We start from the raw sequence: 18,800 nt of genomic DNA, 5'->3' as shown, positions 1-18,800 counted from the left end.
GGGGGCCCTCTCAACAGACCCCCCCAGCACCCTGCAGGCCCCCCAACACACACCCCACCCTGCGAGGCCACAGACATGCCCAGTGCGCCCCCATGCGGGCCTCCCCCATACACAGACAGCTTGTGGGCCCCTCATACACCCACTGCACCCCCCTGCAGATCCCCCCCACACCCACTGCGCCCCCATGCAGCGGCTCCCCCTCACATGCTACACTGCCATGTGTGGGCTCTCCCCGCACACCTACGCCCTGCAGGACACCCTCCTGTCTCCATGGGGGATGCCCGCCCCACCCCCATGCAGGCCCCCTGAAGGGCTGGGCTTGGGGGCACCAGTGGGGAACAGGGCACGTCACGCCCACGTCACACATGCCAGTCACACCCCCTACCTGTGCGGGGGGCGGGGGCTGTCTGACCCCACCCCGGCCACGGCACCGCACTCCGCCAACGGCCCAGCCGTGCTCCCAGGTGCAGGGCAGCCAGTCAGGCCGGGCCAGGCCGCTCTTCACCCGGCACCGCCAGCCCTGTACTGCCAGCTGGCACAGCGGGGTCACCTTCCCGCCGCGCAGCATTACCGCCAAAGCCAGCACCTCGCCGAGTCCAGCTGCTGTCTGGGCTGGGGGAGAGAGACCAAGGAGGGGGCCAGGCCCCGCTTCCGGGGGCCCCTCGGGGCCTCCTCTCTCCAGCACGGACTGGACTGGCTGTCTCTGCCGGCTGCACTGACTCCTCTGTACCACTCTGTGTCCTGTCGGCTAATGAACCCGCTGTTCTCCTGCTGAGTGAGAGTCACTCCTGCCTGCGGATGGGGCGCAGAGCCTGGGGACCCCGAACCCCATCACACTCCTGCCTGCGGACAGGGTGCAGAGCCTGGGGACCCCGAACCCCATCACACTCCTGCCTGCGGATGGGGCATAGAGCCTGGGGACCCCGAACCCCATCACACTCCTGCCTACGGACAGGGTGCAGAGCCTGGGGACCCCGAGCCCCACTACACAGCCTGCCTGTAGCAATCGACCCAGGCAGGCAGCAAGACCATCCCAGGCAGCCCCCATCCCATTGCTAAAGCTGGGCAGACGGGCGCTGGGTGGCTCGTGGGCTGGTGCAGCCGCTCTCAGCTGACACAGCAAGGCCCTGCCACCAGGTCTCAAAGGCGCCGTGGGCCTGCAGGGCCCTGGGCAGAGGGCTGGTGCTTACATGGGAGCGGCAGCACGGGGGCAGGGAGGTCACTGGGCTCTCGTGGGGGGCGTTGGAGGGGGAAAGTCGGGCACAAGGGCTGCCGGGTCTGCCTTTGGGTAATTCCCCCCTTGTTGGGGGGGAGGTGTTATGTCGATTGCCTCCAATAGGTGCTGAGCCGGGGGCTCCCTATGCGTGGGGCAGGGAGGTTCCAGCCTAGCCCAGGAGGGGGACAGCAGGTGGGAAGGCTACCTACATCCTCGAGTATGGGCAGGAGGAGGGGGGCAGGAAGCTGGCACCTTCCCTGGCGTTCGCTGACCCTGGAGAAAGGCCCCAGAAGGATGATCCAAAGCAGGGTCCAAGCCCCCACACTGGGAAATGCATCCACCAGCCCCCAGCCACAGTGCCCTGCAGCAAAGGGGTCAGGCCCTTGCCTTCGAGGGGTCAGGCAGGCTCTGCTCCTCTCTCAGGCTCCAGTGGCAGGCACTGGTCAGCTGGTGGGTGAGCTGCTTTTAAGGGAGCCAGCTGGGCTGCTGGCTGGGGAAGGGAAGGCAGTGCTGCGGAGGGAGCCCTGTGGGAAAGGGGGTGATGGTTGGTGTGGTTTCATTTGCCAGTCCATATAGATGGGCATCTGAAGGAAAAGTATCAGCCAGCCAGTTCTTTGTAGCAGTCCTGCTCCCCTCTGTGCTCTGTGCCAGTGTTAAACTGACAAGTAACCCTCCTCGCTCAGCTCCCAGCGGGGGGGGCGGTGGGCAGCTTCATGGGTCATTGTGCCCATTACACAGAGCAGCAAACTGAGGCACAGGCTGGGGAGACAGTCTGTCCGAGCCTAGAGCCAGAATTAAAGCTCACAAGTTTGTTGGTCCCAGCGCTAGGCCCCACCCAACTCTGACAGCTGCACCCTGTTCCGTGGGAACAGCCCAGCCCGCTGCAGGGGACTGGCCCGTCACCAGAGAGTAGCAAGGGCCAAAGGGGGCCATGTCAAGAGAGCAGACTTGGTGGGTGTGTCAGCCTGACGTTTGACTGCGAGCTCTGCAGAGCACAGTGGTGACGGCTGCTCTGAATGAGCCCATGGGGGTCAGGCCGCTGCCAACCAGGGCCTGGCACAGGACTGGGGCACTGGTTAAGGAAAACAGCAGGTCCTTTGGGGGAGGCTGCGTGGGGGGTAAGACCCAGGCACCCCCATTCGCAGCTCTCCTGCTTCCCCATGGAGCCTGGCGCTGTCCCCTTCCTCCACGGGGCGAACTAGCAGCCGGCCGGGGGAGCAGGAGGCTGCCCTGCTCTCCACCTGAAAGCCTCTGTCCGTCCATGCCGCTGGTGCCAGGCGGGGCTGCGGGGTAGTGATACAGGCTGGTCTGAGGCGGCGCCTCGGCGGCCCAGCAGTGTTACTGGGCGCCGGTCTCCTCTCCAGCCCAGCCCACTGCTTGCGGGAAGGGGCCTGCGAGCACAGTGCCGGCCCACCACAAACCCCTTTGCGGCTGAGCCCATCCGCCGTGCAACCCCCCGCCTGGCTCCGGAGCCTGTCGCAAGCTGGCCCCAGGGGAGCGCTGCCCGTGGCAGAGCCCGCACCCACCAAGGGGAAGGGTAACGGCTCTCTGCAGCGCAGGGAGTTCCCTGAGGGCGCCGCATCTCCCCACTCACTGCCCAGGTTCCCTGGCCGGCCAGTCCTGCCCAGCGCCTGAGCCTGCTGCCCCCGTGGCCGGCCGGACTGCCCCGCTGGCTAAGCCGGCAGTGGCCTCCGGGTGCCAGGCAAGACCTGCGCCTGGCTTGTGTGCAGCTCCGAGCACTTGGGCACTGCCAGCCAGCCCCTTGCAGGAGCTCAGCCGGGGCCCGCAGCTCCTGGTGAAAGCTCGGCCATGCCGTGCAGCCTGCACCCCCGCACACGCCGCCCTTCGCGGCCCTGCCCCTAACAGCCCCGGCCCCTTCGCAGCAGCCCTGGCACCCTGCCCCTCGTGCTGGGCCAGAAAGCGGGGGGAGCCCCGGAGCTGCTGGGAGCATCAGCCTGCCAACAAGGGGTCGGGGTGGGGGACAACTAACCGGGACCAGTTCAAAGGGCCTGGGGGCAGCAGCAGCCAGCCTGTCTGCAGCTCCAGGGGCCTCTGCCGGCCGGCCTCACCCCAGCACCGGCTCCGCAGCTCCCATTGGCGGGGAACTGTGGCCACTGCCTGTGGGCAGCTGCAGATGTCGAGCCCCTGGTCCCCCATGCTTGGCGGGATCTCGTCCCAGAGGGCTGTGCCGTTGCTTTTGGGGGAGACACAAGGTAAGTGCCTTGCCCCCAGCTCCCCCCATACCCTGACGCCCTGCCCCCATGCGGAGCCTGCACCCCAACTCCCTCCAGAACCCTCCTCTGCAGCCCTCCCCCACTCAACTTCTCTCCCAGAGCTCGACCCCACACCTAATCCCCTTCCTCAGACGTCAACCGCCTCCTGCAGCCCCCTCCTCTCCCCAGCCCAGAGCTTGTGCCTTCAGTGTCACCCAAATGCCCCCACAGCCTGCATCCATGCCCCAGCCCCCCGAACCCTGCACCCCAACCCCCTCCTGCAGCCCCCTCCTCTCCCCAGCCCAGAGCTTGTGCCTTCTGTGTCACCCAAATGCCCCCACAGCCTGCATCCATACCCCAGCCCCCCCAAACCCTACACCCCAACCCCCTCCTGCAGCCCCCACCTCTCCCCAGCCCAGAGCTTGTGCCTTCAATGTCACCCAAATGCCCCCACAGCCTGCATCCATACCCCAGCCCCCCCGAACCCTGCACCCCAACCCCCTCCTGCAGCCCCCTCCTCTCCCCAGCCCAGAGCTTGTGCCTTCTATGTCACCCAAATGCCCCCACAGCCTGCATCCATACCCCAGCCCCCCCAAACCCTGCACCCCAACCCCCTCCTGCAGCCCCCTCCTCTCCCCAGCCCAGAGCTTGTGCCTTCTATGTCACCCAAATGCCCCCACAGCCTGCATCCATGCCCCAGCCCCCCCAAACCCTGCACCCCAACCCCCTCCTGCAGCCCCCTCCTCTCCCCAGCCCAGAGCTTGTGCCTTCTATGTCACCCAAATGCCTCCACAGCCTGCATCCATACCCCAGCCCCCCCAAACCCTGCACCCCAACCCCCTCCTGCAGCCCCCTTCTCTCCCCAGCGCAGAGCTTGTGCCTTCTATGTCACCCAAATGCCTCCACAGCCTGCATCCATACCCCAGCCCCCCCAAACCCTGCACCCCAACCCCCTCCTGCAGCCCCCTCCTCTCCCCAGCCCAGAGCTTGTGCCTCCTATGTCACCCAAATGCCTCCACAGCCTGCATCCATACCCCAGCCCCCCCGAACCCTGCACCCCAACCCCCTCCTGCAGCCCCCTCCTCTCCCCAGCCCAGAGCTTGTGCCTTCTATGTCACCCAAATGCCTCCACAGCCTGCATCCATACCCCAGCCCCCCGAACCCTGCACCCCAACCCCCTCCTGCAGCCCCCACCTCTCCCCAGCCCAGAGCTTGTGCCTTCTATGTCACCCAAATGCCCCCACAGCCTGCATCCATGCCCCAGCCCCCCCGAACCCTACACCCCAACCCCCTCCTGCAGCCCCCTCCTCTCCCCAGGCCAGAGCTTGTGCCTTCTGTCACCCAAACATAAGAACATAAGAATGGCCATACTGGGTCAGACCAAAGGTCCATCCAGCCCAGTATCCTGTCTGCCGACAGTGGCCAGTTCCAGGTGCCCCAGAGAAGGAGAACAGAAGACAATGATCAAGTGATTTATCTCCTGCCCTTGTACTGAAGGCTAGGGCACCATACTGTACCCCTGGCTAATAGCCATTTATGGACCTAACCTGCAAAAATTTATCGAGCTCTTTTTGAAACCCTAACAGAGTTCTGGCCTTCACAGCCTCCTCCGGCAAGGAGTTCCACAGGTTGACTGTGCGCTGTGTGAAGAAAAATTTTCTTTTATTAGTTTTGAACCTACTACCCATCAATTTCATTTGGTGTCCTCTAGTTCTTGTATTACGGGAAAAGGTAAATAATTTTTCTATATTCACTTTCTCCACACCATTCATGATTTTATATACCTCTATCATATCGCCCCTCAATCGCCTCTTTTCCAGACTGAAAAGTCCCAGTCTCTCTAGCCTCTCCCCATATGGGACCCGTTCCAAACCCCAAATCATCTTAGTCGCCCTTTTCTGTACCTTTTCTAATGCCAATATATCTTTTTTGAGGTGAGGAGACCACATCTGCACGCAGCACTCAAGATGTGGGCGTACCATAGTTTTATAGAGGGGAAGTATGATATCTTTTGTCTTATTATCTATCCCTTTTTTAATAATTCCTAACATCCTAGTTGCTTTACTAACTGCCGCTGCGCACTGCGTGGATGTCTTCAGAGAACTATCCACTATAACTCCAAGATCCCTTTCCTGATCTGTTGTAGCTAAATTTGACCCCATCATGTTGTATGTGTAATTTGGGTTATTTTTTCCAATGTGCGTTACCTTACACTTACCCACATTAAATTTCATTTGCCATTTTGCTGCCCAATCACTCAGTTTGCTGAGATCTTTTTGTAGTTCTTCACCATCCCTTTTGGTTTTGACTGTCCTGAACAACTTGGTGTCATCTGCAAACTTTGCCACCTCACTGCTTACCTCATTTTCTAGATCATTGATGAACAAGTTGAACAGGATCGGTCCCAGGACTGACCCCTGGGGAACACCACTAGTTACCCCCCTCCATTGTGAAAATTTACCATTTATTCCAGCCCTTTGTTTTCTGTCTTTTAACCAATTCCTGATCCATGAAAGGATCTTTCCTCCTATCCCATGACCACCTAATTTACATAAAAGCCTTTGGTGTGGGACCATGTCAAAGGCTTTCTTGGAAATCTAGGTATATTATGTCCACTGGGTGCCCCTTGTCCACATGTTTATTAACCCCTTCAAAGAATTCTAATAGGTTAGTTAGACACGACTTCCCTCTGCAGAAACCATGCTGACTTTTGCCCAACAATTCGTGCTCTTCTACGTGCCTTGCAATTTTATTCTTTACTATTGCTTCTACTAATTTGCCTGGTACTGATGTTAGACTTATCGGTCTATAATTGCCAGGGTCTCCTCTACAGCCTGTTTTAAATATTGGCGTTATATTGGCCGTCTTCCAGTCATTGGGTACCGAAGCAGATTTAAAGGATAGGTTACAAACCACTGTTAATAACTCCGCAATTTCACATTTGAGTTCTTTCAGAACCCTTGGGTGAATGCCGTCTGGTCCTGGAGACGTGTTACTATTCAGCGTATCAATTAACTCCAAAACCTCCTCTAATGTCACTTAATCTGGGAGAGTTCCTCAGATTTGTCACCTAAAAAGGCTGGCTCAGATTTAGGAACCTCTGTAACATCCTCAGCCGTGAAGACTGAAGCAAAGAAATCATTTAATCGCTCCGCAATGGCACTGTCTTCCTTGATCGCTCCTTTTATATCTTTATCGTCCAAGGGCCCCACTGCTTTTTTAGCAGGCTTCCTGCTTCTAATGTATTTAAAAAACATTTTACTATCGTTTTTTGAATTTTTGGCTAGCTGTTCCTCAAAATCTTTTTTGGCTTTTCCTACTACATTATGACACTTAATTCGGGAGTGTTTGTGTTCCTTTCTATTTTCCTTACTAGGATTTGACTTCCACTTTTTAAAAGCTGCCCTTTTCTCTCTCACTGCCTTTTTAAACGCCCCCACAGCCTGCATCCATGCCCCAGCTCCCTGCCCCAGCCCCCCAAGCCCTGCACCCCAACCCCATCCTGCAGCCCCCTCCTCTCCCCAGCCCAGAGCTTGTGCCTTCTGTCACCCAAACGCCCCCACAGCCTGCACCTGTGCCTCAGCCCCCAAAACCCTCCACCCCAACCCCCTCCTGCAGCCCCCACCTCTCCCCAGCCCAGAGCTTGTGCCTTCTGTCACCCAAACGCCCCCACAGCCTGCACCTGTGCCTCAGCCCCCAAAACCCTCCACCCCAACCCCCTGTCCCAGCCCAGAGCCCATACCATCTCCTGCACCCAAACTCCCCCCACCAAGCCAGCACACCCCACACCTGCACCCCAACCCCTGCCCCAGCCTGGTGACATGAGTGCAGGCTGGGGGCAGCAAATGGCAGAGGGAGGGAGGCAGTGAGTGGGGTTGGGCCTCGGAGAAGGGGCAGGGCCAGGGTCTTTGGGATCGCAGTTAGGCAGCTGGTTGGCAGCCCTCCCAGGCGGGCATGGGGCGCAAGCCCGGGTCATGCCAGTAGTGCGAGCACAACCTGTGCGTGCGTGGAGGGGGCAGCGTTCTGCTCTGGCGCCGGGGTTGCTCTCGGCTGGCCTGGTGAGCATCCAGGCGGGCAGGGAACCAAATGATCCGTGTACTGAGCAGTGGTCTCCCTCCCGGCTGGGTCACGACTGGCCTGGTCGGTAACCTGCGATGACATGCAGCTTTGTGGTCTGGTGTCCCCGTCACTGGTTACTGGCGAGCTTTATTTTCCCAACTTACCCCATTCCTACTGCCCAGACAACCTGCAGCAAGACCAGCAGCTTGGCCTTGCTGGTTCGGGACAGGTACTGCCGCCCGGGAGGGACAGCTCTAATTCTCCAGCCCTTCCCTAGCTCCCCTTTCTCGCCATCAGTTCGTCTGGCTCTGCAGCAGGTCCTGAGCAGGAGGCAGCGAGGGAGAAGCAAGAATTCCTGGCTGCATTTGTAGTTCGGCCTGTTCCTGCCCTGCAGCAGGCACAGGGCTGGGAAATGCTGCGAGAAACCCAAAGCCTCGTTACAAAGCAGGGAGAAAAACGTGTGCGTGCCACCCGCTGGAGAATCCGAGCTAGCCTTCCCTCCCAGCACAGAGGGGACACCCTCCCCGCGCCTGCACCCCGCACCCACGCCTGCACCCACACTCCAGCTCCCCACGGCCAGGTTCCCCAGCCCACGCGGGAGATGGAGGAACCCCAGTCACGTTTTCCAGTCCCTTGGGATTCCTCTGAGAAAGGTGGAGATTCAGCTCCTCTGCAAAAGCCAGCCCCAGGGTGACCCCATTAAAAGGACGACAGCTCGTCGGAGTCATGCCTAAGGCTTGTGTCGTCAGAGTTGCCACCAGCGCGGTGCTCTGCTCTCTCCAATGCTGGTATCACTCGGCTGCGTGCGTGTGTTCCCTCTGTGCGCTGCCCCAGCTCTGCAGACAGCTGACACAGCAGACCCGAAGAGAACCCCCAATGACCACAGAGTCTAGTAAGGTGCGAAGGCACGTCGGCCAGGCTTATTGCTGTATTGGACACAATAATAGTTCTCTGTAGACTTCTTAGGCTAAGTCAGGGCATACTACAAATATGCACCCACGGTCAATGGACTCAGCTCAGTCAGTGGCAGGACTTTCCACTGCCCCCTCGGCTGGACCCAGACCACACCCCAGGATTACATTCTTATACACAGGTACAAACAACTTACACATCACTCCTGACGTATTGAGGTACAACCTTCTACGTAGTTAGGTGCCGCCTCCCCCTTTGTACATGTTGGTTTGAACAAAACAACTCCATCCATCATATTACCCTTCTGCCCCTGTCATTGGGATGGGTCGGCCTGTTCTTTCTTATCTGTGGGATGTTCCGGGGTAGGGAGTTCTTGTACCATGTACCTACTTCACTATGCTCGGTAGATGCGTCTAGGCACCAGCAACCCTCTTCTTGCCAGCTCCTGTGAGCAACGCATCCCTTCAGCTCACAGCTGCACTTGGCTTTCTCTTAGCAAAGTCTTGACCATTACCTTGGTTCAGGCCTAAGGCCTCATACTGGGCCTGTGCTTACTGCAGCTTGCACTCCCTCAGGACCAGGGAGCCCCAGGCATGGGCCGATGCCCGCAATGTACACAGAGCGAAGGATAGGACAGGAGTGAACAGCTGGCACAAACCAACCCAGGCCAGCACGAGCAACATGGAGCCAACATTGGTACAGGCGCAGGCAGGGTGACCGTACGCCCCTCGGTCTGGGCAGGGTGCCCATACACCCCTTGGTCTGGGCACGGTGCCCGTACGCCCCCCTCGGTCCGGGCACAGGAACTGTACATCCCTCGGTCCGGGCATGGGGACCATACACCCCTCGGTCTGGGCACGGTGACTGTACACCTCTCGGTCTGGGCATGGGGACCGTACACCCCTCGGTCCAGGCATGGGGACTGTAACCCTTCGGTCTGGACACAGGGACTGTACATCCCTTGGTCCGGGCATGGGGACCGTACACCCCTTGGTCTGGGCACGGTGACCGTACGCCTCTCGGTCTGGGCATAGGGACCGTACGCCCCTCGGTCCAGGCAGGGTGATTATATGCCCCCCACCCAGGGCCAGACAGTCCCTCTTCCAAGCCCTGACCAGGAAGCCTGACTCTTGGCAAACTGGGCATTGGTCCTGTTTGCTCTGGCGAGCTGCTCATCTGTTGGCAAGACGAAGGGGCCCAGTTGTGCCAGGCCTTGGGGGGTCGGGGTGCTGGGGAACCTGTGGGGGGGGGGAAGCGCATGGCAATTGGTGCCATGTGTGGGAGGGAGGGCTCAGGAGAGTGGCTTGGGCTTGGCCAACCTCATGCAGAGGGGTGAGACAGGGTCTTGGGCTGGCCCCGCACACAGGGGGTAGTGGGGACCCTCACGTGGTTGAGTGATGCGGGGGGGCCGCATGCCAGCCTCACACACGGTGAAGAAGGGAGGGAGTCCGCAGGCCAGCCCCATGCTGGTGGGGGGTGCTGTAACGTGAGGGAGGTTCTGGGCACAGCTGAAGGAACCATTCCTGGGTGAATTGCTTAGAGCCGGGTCACTTACCACCCAGGCTGGGATTTCCTTCTCCAACCCAGCCAGCCACGGCAGCACCTCTGCCAGCCCCACTGGCCGGCCAGACGCTGCACAAGCAAACCCACAGGCTGCCCAGCTGCTCCTAACGCCCAACCCAGTGACCCTCCTGCTCAGGCGAGAGGCTGGGAAAGCCTCTTCCACCATCTCCACAGCTTCGTCCGGCCCCCAGAGGGGCAGCCACGTCCCCGGGTCGCTGTATGCTCAGATGGTACCAGACCAGCGTGCTCGGCCGGGCCTTTAGCGTCCAGCAGCTGAAGGTTTATTTCGAAATAAAGACCAGGGTGAGAGAGAGAAGGCCGGTTAAAGCGCCACAACCCGTACATCCATTACAGCTCCTGCTGCAGCCAGCGCTGTTCTGTGCTGATTGCTTGAAAGTCCCTTCAAACACACCCCATGGGCGTGAGCCCCAGCCCGCACAGGCTTAGCTCCTGAAAAGGTGTCACAAGGGGGAGGAAGGGATGGGACAGAGGGGCGGGGGATGGCGAGGACGGGGCAGCACAGGGTGTGGGGTGGCAGGAATGGGGCAGCAGACAGGGCAGGGTCTGGGGAGAGCAGGGTGTGATGTAATGTGGGCTCTGTGTGTGTGTGGGGTGGGGAGGGCTCACAGAGGTTGTGGGGCTCCTGCCGAGGGTAACCTGGCGAGCAGGTGACACCTCTGTGCTGCAGACAAAGGAGGAGGTGGAGCCTGAAGGGTTTGAACTGGAAGTGGGTGTTGGAAGCAGTGAGTCTGGGCTGAGAGAGAGTGAGACAAAGGAGGGGGCAAGGCCCCGGCTCCGGGGGCCCCTCGGGGCCTCCTCTCCCCAGCATGGATTGGACTGGCTGTCTCTTTGCCTGATGCTGATTCAAAGAACAAGTACCAGAATTGTCTAGTCTCTGGGATTCCCCAATGATACTAACTGGATCAGACTGAGAACATGGGAGTGAGGTGAAGGAGAGTGAACAGGAAAGGTGCTTGTCTGTAAGCACCAGAGCAGCCCTTTGCCTGGGGAGAAGTTTGTTTCAGTTCCTGATGGCCAGGACCTGCCTGAGTGTGAAACCACTGGCTGTGCTCTGCAAGGGTCCAAAGCAGGCAGTGTAAAGGTTTCTCAGGAACTGGAAGTTGGTCCAAGTAAAGTGAAAGGACTCAGGAAGTGGTCCAGGGAAAGTGGAAACTATGAGGGAACGTGAGCAGCCCTGTGAGAACCGAGTGACTGGGTGTGAGCAGCGTACCGGGAGTGCGGTCCTGTTGCAGGTCACTTGCAGGAGAGCGCCAGCAATTCCCACTCTCCAGGTGCTGGGAACACTTGTATTCTTGTGATGGACCCACTTCTAATTCCATGGGGGAGGCAGAAGTTGGGGGTGGAAGGACAAAGGAGCTTTGGGCCTGCTGGGCCAGTAAGGGATAAACAGGGATCCCTTCATGTGCATTCTGCATCTGGGACTCACAAAACAACTTTCAGAAAGCAAAAAAGCAGCCCAGTAGCACTTTAAAGACTAACAAAATAATGTATTAGGTGATGAGCTTTCGTGGGACAGACCCACTTCTTCAGGCCAGAGCCAGACCAGAACAGACTCAATATTTAAGGCACAGAGAGCCAAAAACAGTAATCAAGGTTGACAAATCAGAAAAATATGATCAAGGGGAGCAAATCAGAGCGCAGAGGGATGGTGCGGGGGAGTCAAGACTCCCTCTACTCTCTGAGTGGGCTCCCTGGCGCTAGGGAAGGTCCCCTGGGGTACCCCTTCCCGTCCCCAGCTGTGCAGCGCCCCAGTGAGGCGGATGCATCTCTGCAAGGGTGGGACTCTTGTCCATCTCCAGCCCCCACCCTTCCCGGTAGAGACGAATGCTGGAGAAGGGACACAATGCTCTGGAAGGAGCCGGGGCAGCGGCGGGCCCTGGAGGGCAGCGAGCTAGGCGAGCTAGGCGGGCAGGGTTCTAGACAAGCTTGTTGCACTGGGTTCTAGAACATCCCCCCTTCTGCCGTCACTGTGGAAACCTCTCCCTCCTGGCAGCAGCCCGCAGCACCCAGCCCTCAGCACGCTGAGGGGGAGATGGGAAGGACAGCGAGCTAGGCGAACCTGGGCCACCCGTGTCCCCGTTGGCCCTCGCCTCATGGGGAGCTAGCCCCCGCATTCCCATAGCGTTCCCCGCTGCAATCGCTGCCCGGCAGGCTCGCCAGCCAGCCGCCCGCTCCCTGGCAAGCCAAGGATGCCCCTCGGGTGGCATGACGAGCTGCGCTAAGCGAGAGGCCGAGAGGCCGACGTTTGCGGAGCAGGCGCGGGAGAGCAAGGCCAACGGCTACCTCCTCTCCTCCCGGAAGATTGGCTCCGGGGCCTTCTCCAAGGTCTACCTGGGCTACGCCACCCCAGAGAAGCTTGGGCAGAACTACAAGCTGGCCACGGACCTTCGGGGCAAGCGGCACTGCATGGTGAGGCGCGCAGGGCTTACTCGGGCTCCTGGGCTGGACAGGTGGGGAAGCTGTGGGACCGCGAGCTTGCTCCCTGGAAGCACGGCACAGCCCGGGCTCTGCGGCAGGCCCTGCGCTCAGCACCCAGACGAGCTCTCCTCCCAGCCTGCTGCACACCGAGCCAGGGACCAGCCCCGGTGGCTCAGAAGCCTGGGTCCTGAACAGCACCGAGTGCTGTGCTCCCAGGGGGTGGGCTGCTGGCAGAGCCAGGCCGGGGGCAGCCCCAGGCAGGGCTGATGGCTGGCAGGCCCCAGGTTCCTCCAGCTGGGTCTGAGGCGCACACAAGCCGAAGGGAGTCTGGTGCCTGGACCAGCGGCTGGACAGTCCCCTGCCGATCAGGCCCCCAAGAGCGGCCCTGATCCTTACTGCCGCTGCTTGGGGCTCTGCTCGTTCTGCACTGACTGGTGTTGGTGCGATTGTGAGCAGGCTTTCAGGGGGGGGAGTGGGGGGGGGCTGGGCTCTGAAGCCCCCCTCAGCCGAGGGGTTCTAGGCTGCCAACGATTTCTCTCCTGCCCAGGCCTTGTCTGCTGTGTGCCCCCCGCCAGCGCCTGGCGCCCTGGGGCTGCTGGGTCAGACTCGGACCAGCAAGCACCAGGCACTTCTGGCTGCCCGGGGAGCGCCTTTAACCCTGCCCCATGGTTAGCTTCACTTGCTCGGCGGCACCCGGCCCTTCTGGGCTGACTGGGTCTCGCTGGCTGGGTAAAGCCGGCAGGTGACAGCTGGGCCAGGGGACCAGCTGGCCGGTGGGTGGGAAGGGCGTGCTGTGTGCCATACGAGGCAGGCGAGGAGCTCAGTCCCATGGGAAGCCCCAGACATGGAAGCTATGTCCCAAGACACCCAGACAGCCCCCTACTCCTCCTGGGCTTCCCCCAACTCCCCTGCCGGCTCAGGGGTGAGATATTTCACCTGGTTGCCCCCTCAGCCTTTCCCCACCTGGCCTCCCTCCAGCCAGCTCCTCCACCGGGCCCTTCAGCATCTCCCTTGGGCGTGCCGCACCCCGCTCCTGCCTGCCGGGGACCACCGGCCAGCCACTCTCTCCCAAGGGCCAGGAGGGCACCATGTCAGCAAAACCAACAGGCGCTAACGTTGTCAGATGTGCAACTCAGCCGCCGCCCTCTCCTCTTGCAGGTGGCCATAAAGATCATCTCCACAGCCAAAGCCCCCCTGGAATACTCCAGGAAATTCCTCCCCCGGGAAATCTACTCCCTTAATGCAACCTACAAGCACATCAATGTGGTGAGTCCCAGCCACCTCCCCCTTTCCCAGCACCCCAAACCCAGCCTGCTTGGCCTCTCACGTAGGGCTGCAGCCTGCCTTGGGGAGGCCAGGTGCTGTGTGCCAGGGCTGGGAGCCACTTTCCTCCAGGAGGGCAGCCTGCAGAGAGCCCGGTCCCCCTGCACCTCAAGCGGACTAAGTGCAAACTAGGGCACAGGTGGGCAAAATCAGCCCCAGGGCTGGATCCGGCCTGCCTGGCATGTCCCTCTGGCCTGCCCAGCTGAGGAGCAGAGCATGCGTACTTACAGCCGGCAGCATGTGCTCAGCTGCCCCTCCTGCACCGTGTTCCGCCTGCAGCCGAGCTGCTCCTGGGGCTCTGCTCACCGTGCAGAGGGGAGGGGGAGAGGGTTGCGCTGAGGTCAGGGTGTTCCCTGTCCCGCACCCATCTCTGCAGAGCAGGAAGAACGGGAGACACAGTAGGGCTGCTCCGTCTGAAGCAGGGTCAGTCAGTGAGTCACCCAGGCATGCAGAGCAGAGACCTGGGGTTGACTTCCAAGGCCTGGGCTGTCACTCACCGAGCCTGCCCCTGTGGTGCCCTGCTGGAGAGCCAGGTGCCATTCCCAGACCCAGCCAGCTGGGCTGCCGCCCGAGCTGCTGGCTGGACTGGGACTGTCTGGCTCCAGAGCAGCTGGGCCCTTGGCTGTTGTGCAGCCCTGGGGCAACGGGTGGGGCTGGTCAGCCCTAGCGAGATACTGCCCTGGCCCCATCTCAGCCGGTCACTGTGGCAGATCCAGCTGTACGAGACGTACCGGAACAGCAGGCGCACCTACCTGGTGCTCGAACTGGCGTCACGCGGCGACCTCCTGGAGCACATCAACGCCACCTCTGACCGGCGCGAGTGCCCCGGCCTGGAGGAGGAGGAGGCACGAAGGCTCTTCCGCCAGCTCGTCAGCGCCATCGCGCACTGCCACAACGTGGGCATCGTGCACAGGTGGGAGGGGCTGCCAGGCCCTGTGCCATAACACCGCCCCGGCTGGCGACCTGGCGTCACCGCCAGGGAGCCCCTACCCTCGCCTGGGGAACCCAGGAGTCCTGGCAGGGCTCGTGCCTGCACTCTGGCCTCCTGCCCCAGAGTAGACGCCCCTGGGGAAGCTGCTTCTCCCTCTGGGAGTGCTCCTGCCAGGGGAACGTCGTTCAGCCCTCGGGCCGCTCTAAGGTGTCGGTAGAGCTGTTGCATCCCCACGGCCCCAGGACGAGCTGCCAGAGCCACCACCGGACAAGCTCCGTGTGGCCGAGGCCTGAGCCCAGCTCTTTGCAGGGCGCTGCGCAGGGCAGGCCAGACATCACCAAGTCCAGCAGCCCCTGGCGTGCTCCCTGGGGCTGGGCACGGTACTGCCCCGTGACCGTCTGCTGTTCCCTGCAGAGACCTGAAGTGTGAGAACATCCTGCTGGACGAGCGAGGCTTCGTGAAGCTGACAGGTGAGCGCTCCCGCCAGATGGGCGGGAATTGGGTCCCTGAAGCAGACGAGAGCCCAGGCACCGGGTGACTTGCTGGGGACGCTGCCCAGCCCAGCTCCAGAAGAGAAACCACGTCCGTCTGCACCCCCCACCCCCCACCTAGGCCCCAGGAGGTGAAGAGTGCTGGCCCCACATCCAGCCAGCCATTAGGTCACTGCTGAACCTGAGCTTGGGGGCCTGGCCCCTTCAGCTCCTATCACATGGCCTAATGTGAACCAGCCACTTCTCCTGGGTGTGGGTCTGGAGGGTGGGGTCCCAGTGGCGAGTGTGGGGGTCTCAGTGGGGGGCATGGGGACCCAGAGGAGTTGGGGGTCCCGGTGGGAAGGGCAGGGACCCAGGGGAACAGGCCAGAGTGCAGGGTCCTGGTGGGGACCCAGAGGGCCGGGCTGGAGGCGGGGGCCCGATGGGAAGGGCAGGCACCCACAGGGCCAGGCCAGAGGGCAGGAGCCAGCCTGGAGGGGTGCGGGCACAGCTGGCCCAGGGAATGGCGTGGTCCCAGTGCGGACTGTGGGATCCTGGGGGAGCAAGGGGACCCAGAGGGCTGGGCTGTGGGGACAGGGGGCAGCGCAGGGACCCAGGGGCTGGCCCGGAAGGCGAGAGCCGGCCCAGGGGGGCCCGGCCCGGCCCGGGCACAGCTGGCCTGGGGAGGGCAGTTGCTGAGCTGATCGCAGTGCGGGGAGCAGCCCAGCCCAGCCCAGCCCTCACGCATCGCCGAGCGGCTGCTGAGCCGTGTGCCGCCGGCGGCGCCTTGCAGATTTTGGGTTTGCCAATCGGTGCTCCCTGAAGAGCTCCCTGCTGAGCACGTTCTGCGGCTCGGTGGCCTACACAGCACCCGAAATCCTCATGAGCAAGAAGTACAGCGGCGAGCGGGCCGACCTGTGGAGCCTGTGAGTCCTGGCCCACGCGGGCGGAGACGGGCCTGCAGGGGATGCCTGGCCTGGCCGGCGGGGCGGGGCGGGGCACTTCCCGGGGGCTGGGCGCCCGGGCATGGAGCAGGCCGCACCCAGGGGCCGGTGGGCACCGGGCTGGGGGGAGGCGAGCCTGGGCTTTGCACCCGGGAGCCCGAGATGCCCCGTGGCAGCTGGAGCTCACCGCCGCAGGCTCACCAGGTCGGGGGACCATATTCCCCTGGGCCAAGTACAGGACACCCGGGGGCGGGGGCAGGCCGCCTTCCAGGCACCTAAATAAGGGACCGTCCTGGCCAAAATGGGACGGCTGGTCACCCTGCTCAGGCAGGGGCTGCCCAGTGGGGGTGCCACCCAGCTGAGTGGTGGGGTGTGCCCTGGCTGGGGGGGGGGGCAGCTGCGGCTCCTCACTGCCCCCTGCCTTGGGGTGCCGGGAACGGGCTGCAGCCCCGCTGGGGACCTCCCCAGGGGCTGGAAAAGGGGCAGCAGCTGGACTGGACTGGCCCTGGGCTGCCCCGAGTCACAGGGCGCTGGGCAGCTGCTCCCCCGTGCAAACGGCCCCTGCGTTCAACCCCACTGGGACACCTGCCCGGTGCTGAGACACGGGGCTGCCCCAGCCCAAGCAGGACAGAGGGTCGCCCTCTCGCCCGGGCGCGGCCGCGTGGCTGGGAGTCCCCCTGAGCCCTGCCCCTCCCGCAGCGGCGTGATCCTGTACGCCATGGTGAGCGGGAAGCTGCCCTTCAAAGAGCGCCAGCCTCACAAGATGCTTCGCATGATCAAGCAGGGACTCTCCTTCCCCCAGCCCATCTCCCCAGGTACCCCCAGCGCCCAGCGGGCAGGCGGGGTGGCCTGGGGCGGGAGCCAGCCCTGTGCCGGGCCGTGGGGAGCAGGGGCCGGAGGCAGGCAGGGAATGGCTGCGTGCTCCTTTGCCCCGCAGCTCCAGCTGGGCATGGAGGAGTGAGGGCTTCTCCCCAGGAGCCCTGTGCCCCATCCCTGCCTCACACCGGACCCCAGCACCCTGCCGCGCAGGAGGGGAACGCCGGCCGGCCGGGTGCAGGGCCAGGGGGCTCCAGGGCGCGGTACCCGCGAGCCCGGCCCGCCCTGGGAGCCAGCTGGGGGGAGGCAGGCCCAGACCTTGCTCCCCAGCGGCTCCCTCAGCCCCCCTCTCTGCTGCAGAGTGCCAGGACGTGATCCAGGGCCTGCTGCAGCTGAGGCCGGCGGCCCGGCTGGGCCTGCAGCAGGTGGCCACACACTGCTGGATGCTGCCCGTCTCCTCGGCCATCTTCCAGCAGGCGCTGAGCGCCGCAGGCAGAGCCCCAAAGCCCGGCCCAGCCCTGGGGACGTCGCCCACCCAAGGTACAGGCAGCCCCCGGCTGGGGCTGGGGAAGCACCTGCCCCGCTGCCCAGCCACGGAGACCGCAGCCCCAGGAGTACCGGTGCCCAGCACGGCCCTCTTGCCCGGCAGCACCAGGGGCATCTCACCCTGTCCTGCCCCCCTCGGCACCCCGCAAACCTAGCGCAACGGCCGGGGCGCACAGGACGGGCCACCACCCTGCCCTGGGCACCTCCTCAGCGAGCAGCCCCAGGAACAACCCCACCCCTCCCACGGGCACCCTGCAGGTCCCTCCCTGGCCCGCAGGAACAACCCCACCCCTCCCACGGGCACCCTGCAGGTCCCTCCCCGGCCCCGGCCCCGGCCCCGGCCCCAGCCCCCTGACTCTGCCGTTTCCGTTGCAGGAGAGAGCAGCAGCTCTGCCTCTCTGCTGCCGGACCTGGACAGCCCACCCAAGCCTGCCGAGGGGGCTGCCCAGGAAAGCGCCTCCTCTGCCCGGGACATCTTCCCCGAGCGAGCCGAGCCGGAGGCCAAGGCCCCTGAGCTGATCTCTGCCGGCTGCCCCCGCCAGCTGCCACTGTCGGGCCAGGCCGAGCGTCCCACCCGGGTCTCCCTGTACCGTCCCTGCCTGCTCTCTGGTCTCCGCCCGCTCCAGCACCTGCCCAACTTCCGCAAGCCCGGCTCGGCCACCTCCTATGCAGGCAGCAGGCGGCTGGGCGAGAAGAGCCCCGGTGGGGCAGCAGCACGGGGCAGCTCCTCCTCCAAGGGGGTCACCTCCCTCCACGCCCTGTCCCCGCCGAACCCTGTCCCCCACTAGAGGGGCCTCGCGCAGGACCAGGCAGGCCCAGCCGCCCCCGCAGCTGGACGCAGCAGGCACCATTAAATTTTATTCAGTCGAGGGTCTCAGCTGTCCCCTGAGCCCCTGGGGGCAGCAGCCAGGCCCCAGCCCAGCTCCCCCCAGGCCTCTCCCACCCCGGCCCCACACACTGTCTCCCCTCCCCAGCACCACAGGCCGTGTGCTGAGCACAGCTCATTCGAAGGCCGGGTAGTGCTCTGCCCTACGCAGGGGCCGAAAACCTGGGAGGGAAGGAGAGGAGCCCCAGGCCTGGGCACCCTGCTGCACCCGCTGGGGACCCGCTGCCGCGAAGGCAGTGCTGAGGAGTGCACCCTGCTGGGGCAGAGGCCGCGGAGGGAGCCAGGGGCTGGGAAGTGAGGCCCAGGCCCTGCCCGCAGCGAGGAACACAGCAGGCTGTGCCAGACATCTTGGGGTGTGGAGGTCCGACAGCTGCACCCCCACCGGGCAGACAGCGAAGCAGGTCCCACCCTTCCGAGGTGCCTCCTTTGGCGCCCCCAGAGCGTAGGGCAGGCTCCTGGCAGCTCTCATGTCCAGCCAGCAG

The 18,800-nt window shown here is 63.0% G+C and overlaps 2 protein-coding genes across 2 annotated transcripts; both read left to right on the top strand.

Moving 5' to 3' along the window:
• The first annotated feature begins 11,106 nt into the window (after nt 1–11,106).
• Nucleotides 11,107–18,220, top strand: LOC142008367 (uncharacterized). The gene is made up of 2 exons (XM_074985551.1): nt 11,107–16,885; nt 17,808–18,220. The coding sequence occupies exons 1-2, from the start codon at nt 16,372–16,374 to the stop codon at nt 18,218–18,220; spliced, it is 927 nt and encodes a 308-aa protein (XP_074841652.1). The 5' UTR covers nt 11,107–16,371.
• Nucleotides 12,190–16,056, top strand: LOC142009289 (testis-specific serine/threonine-protein kinase 5-like). The gene is made up of 5 exons (XM_074987104.1): nt 12,190–12,393; nt 13,561–13,668; nt 14,436–14,638; nt 15,071–15,126; nt 15,920–16,056. The coding sequence occupies exons 1-5, from the start codon at nt 12,190–12,192 to the stop codon at nt 16,054–16,056; spliced, it is 708 nt and encodes a 235-aa protein (XP_074843205.1).
• Nucleotides 18,221–18,800: the final 580 nt, after the last annotated feature.

The sequence above is a fragment of the Carettochelys insculpta genome, chromosome 2 (assembly GCF_033958435.1).
Source record: "Carettochelys insculpta isolate YL-2023 chromosome 2, ASM3395843v1, whole genome shotgun sequence".
Classification (NCBI taxonomy): Eukaryota; Metazoa; Chordata; order Testudines; family Carettochelyidae; genus Carettochelys; species Carettochelys insculpta.
Note: the sequence above shows the minus strand (reverse complement) of the source record. Positions and strands in the feature narration are given on the sequence as shown.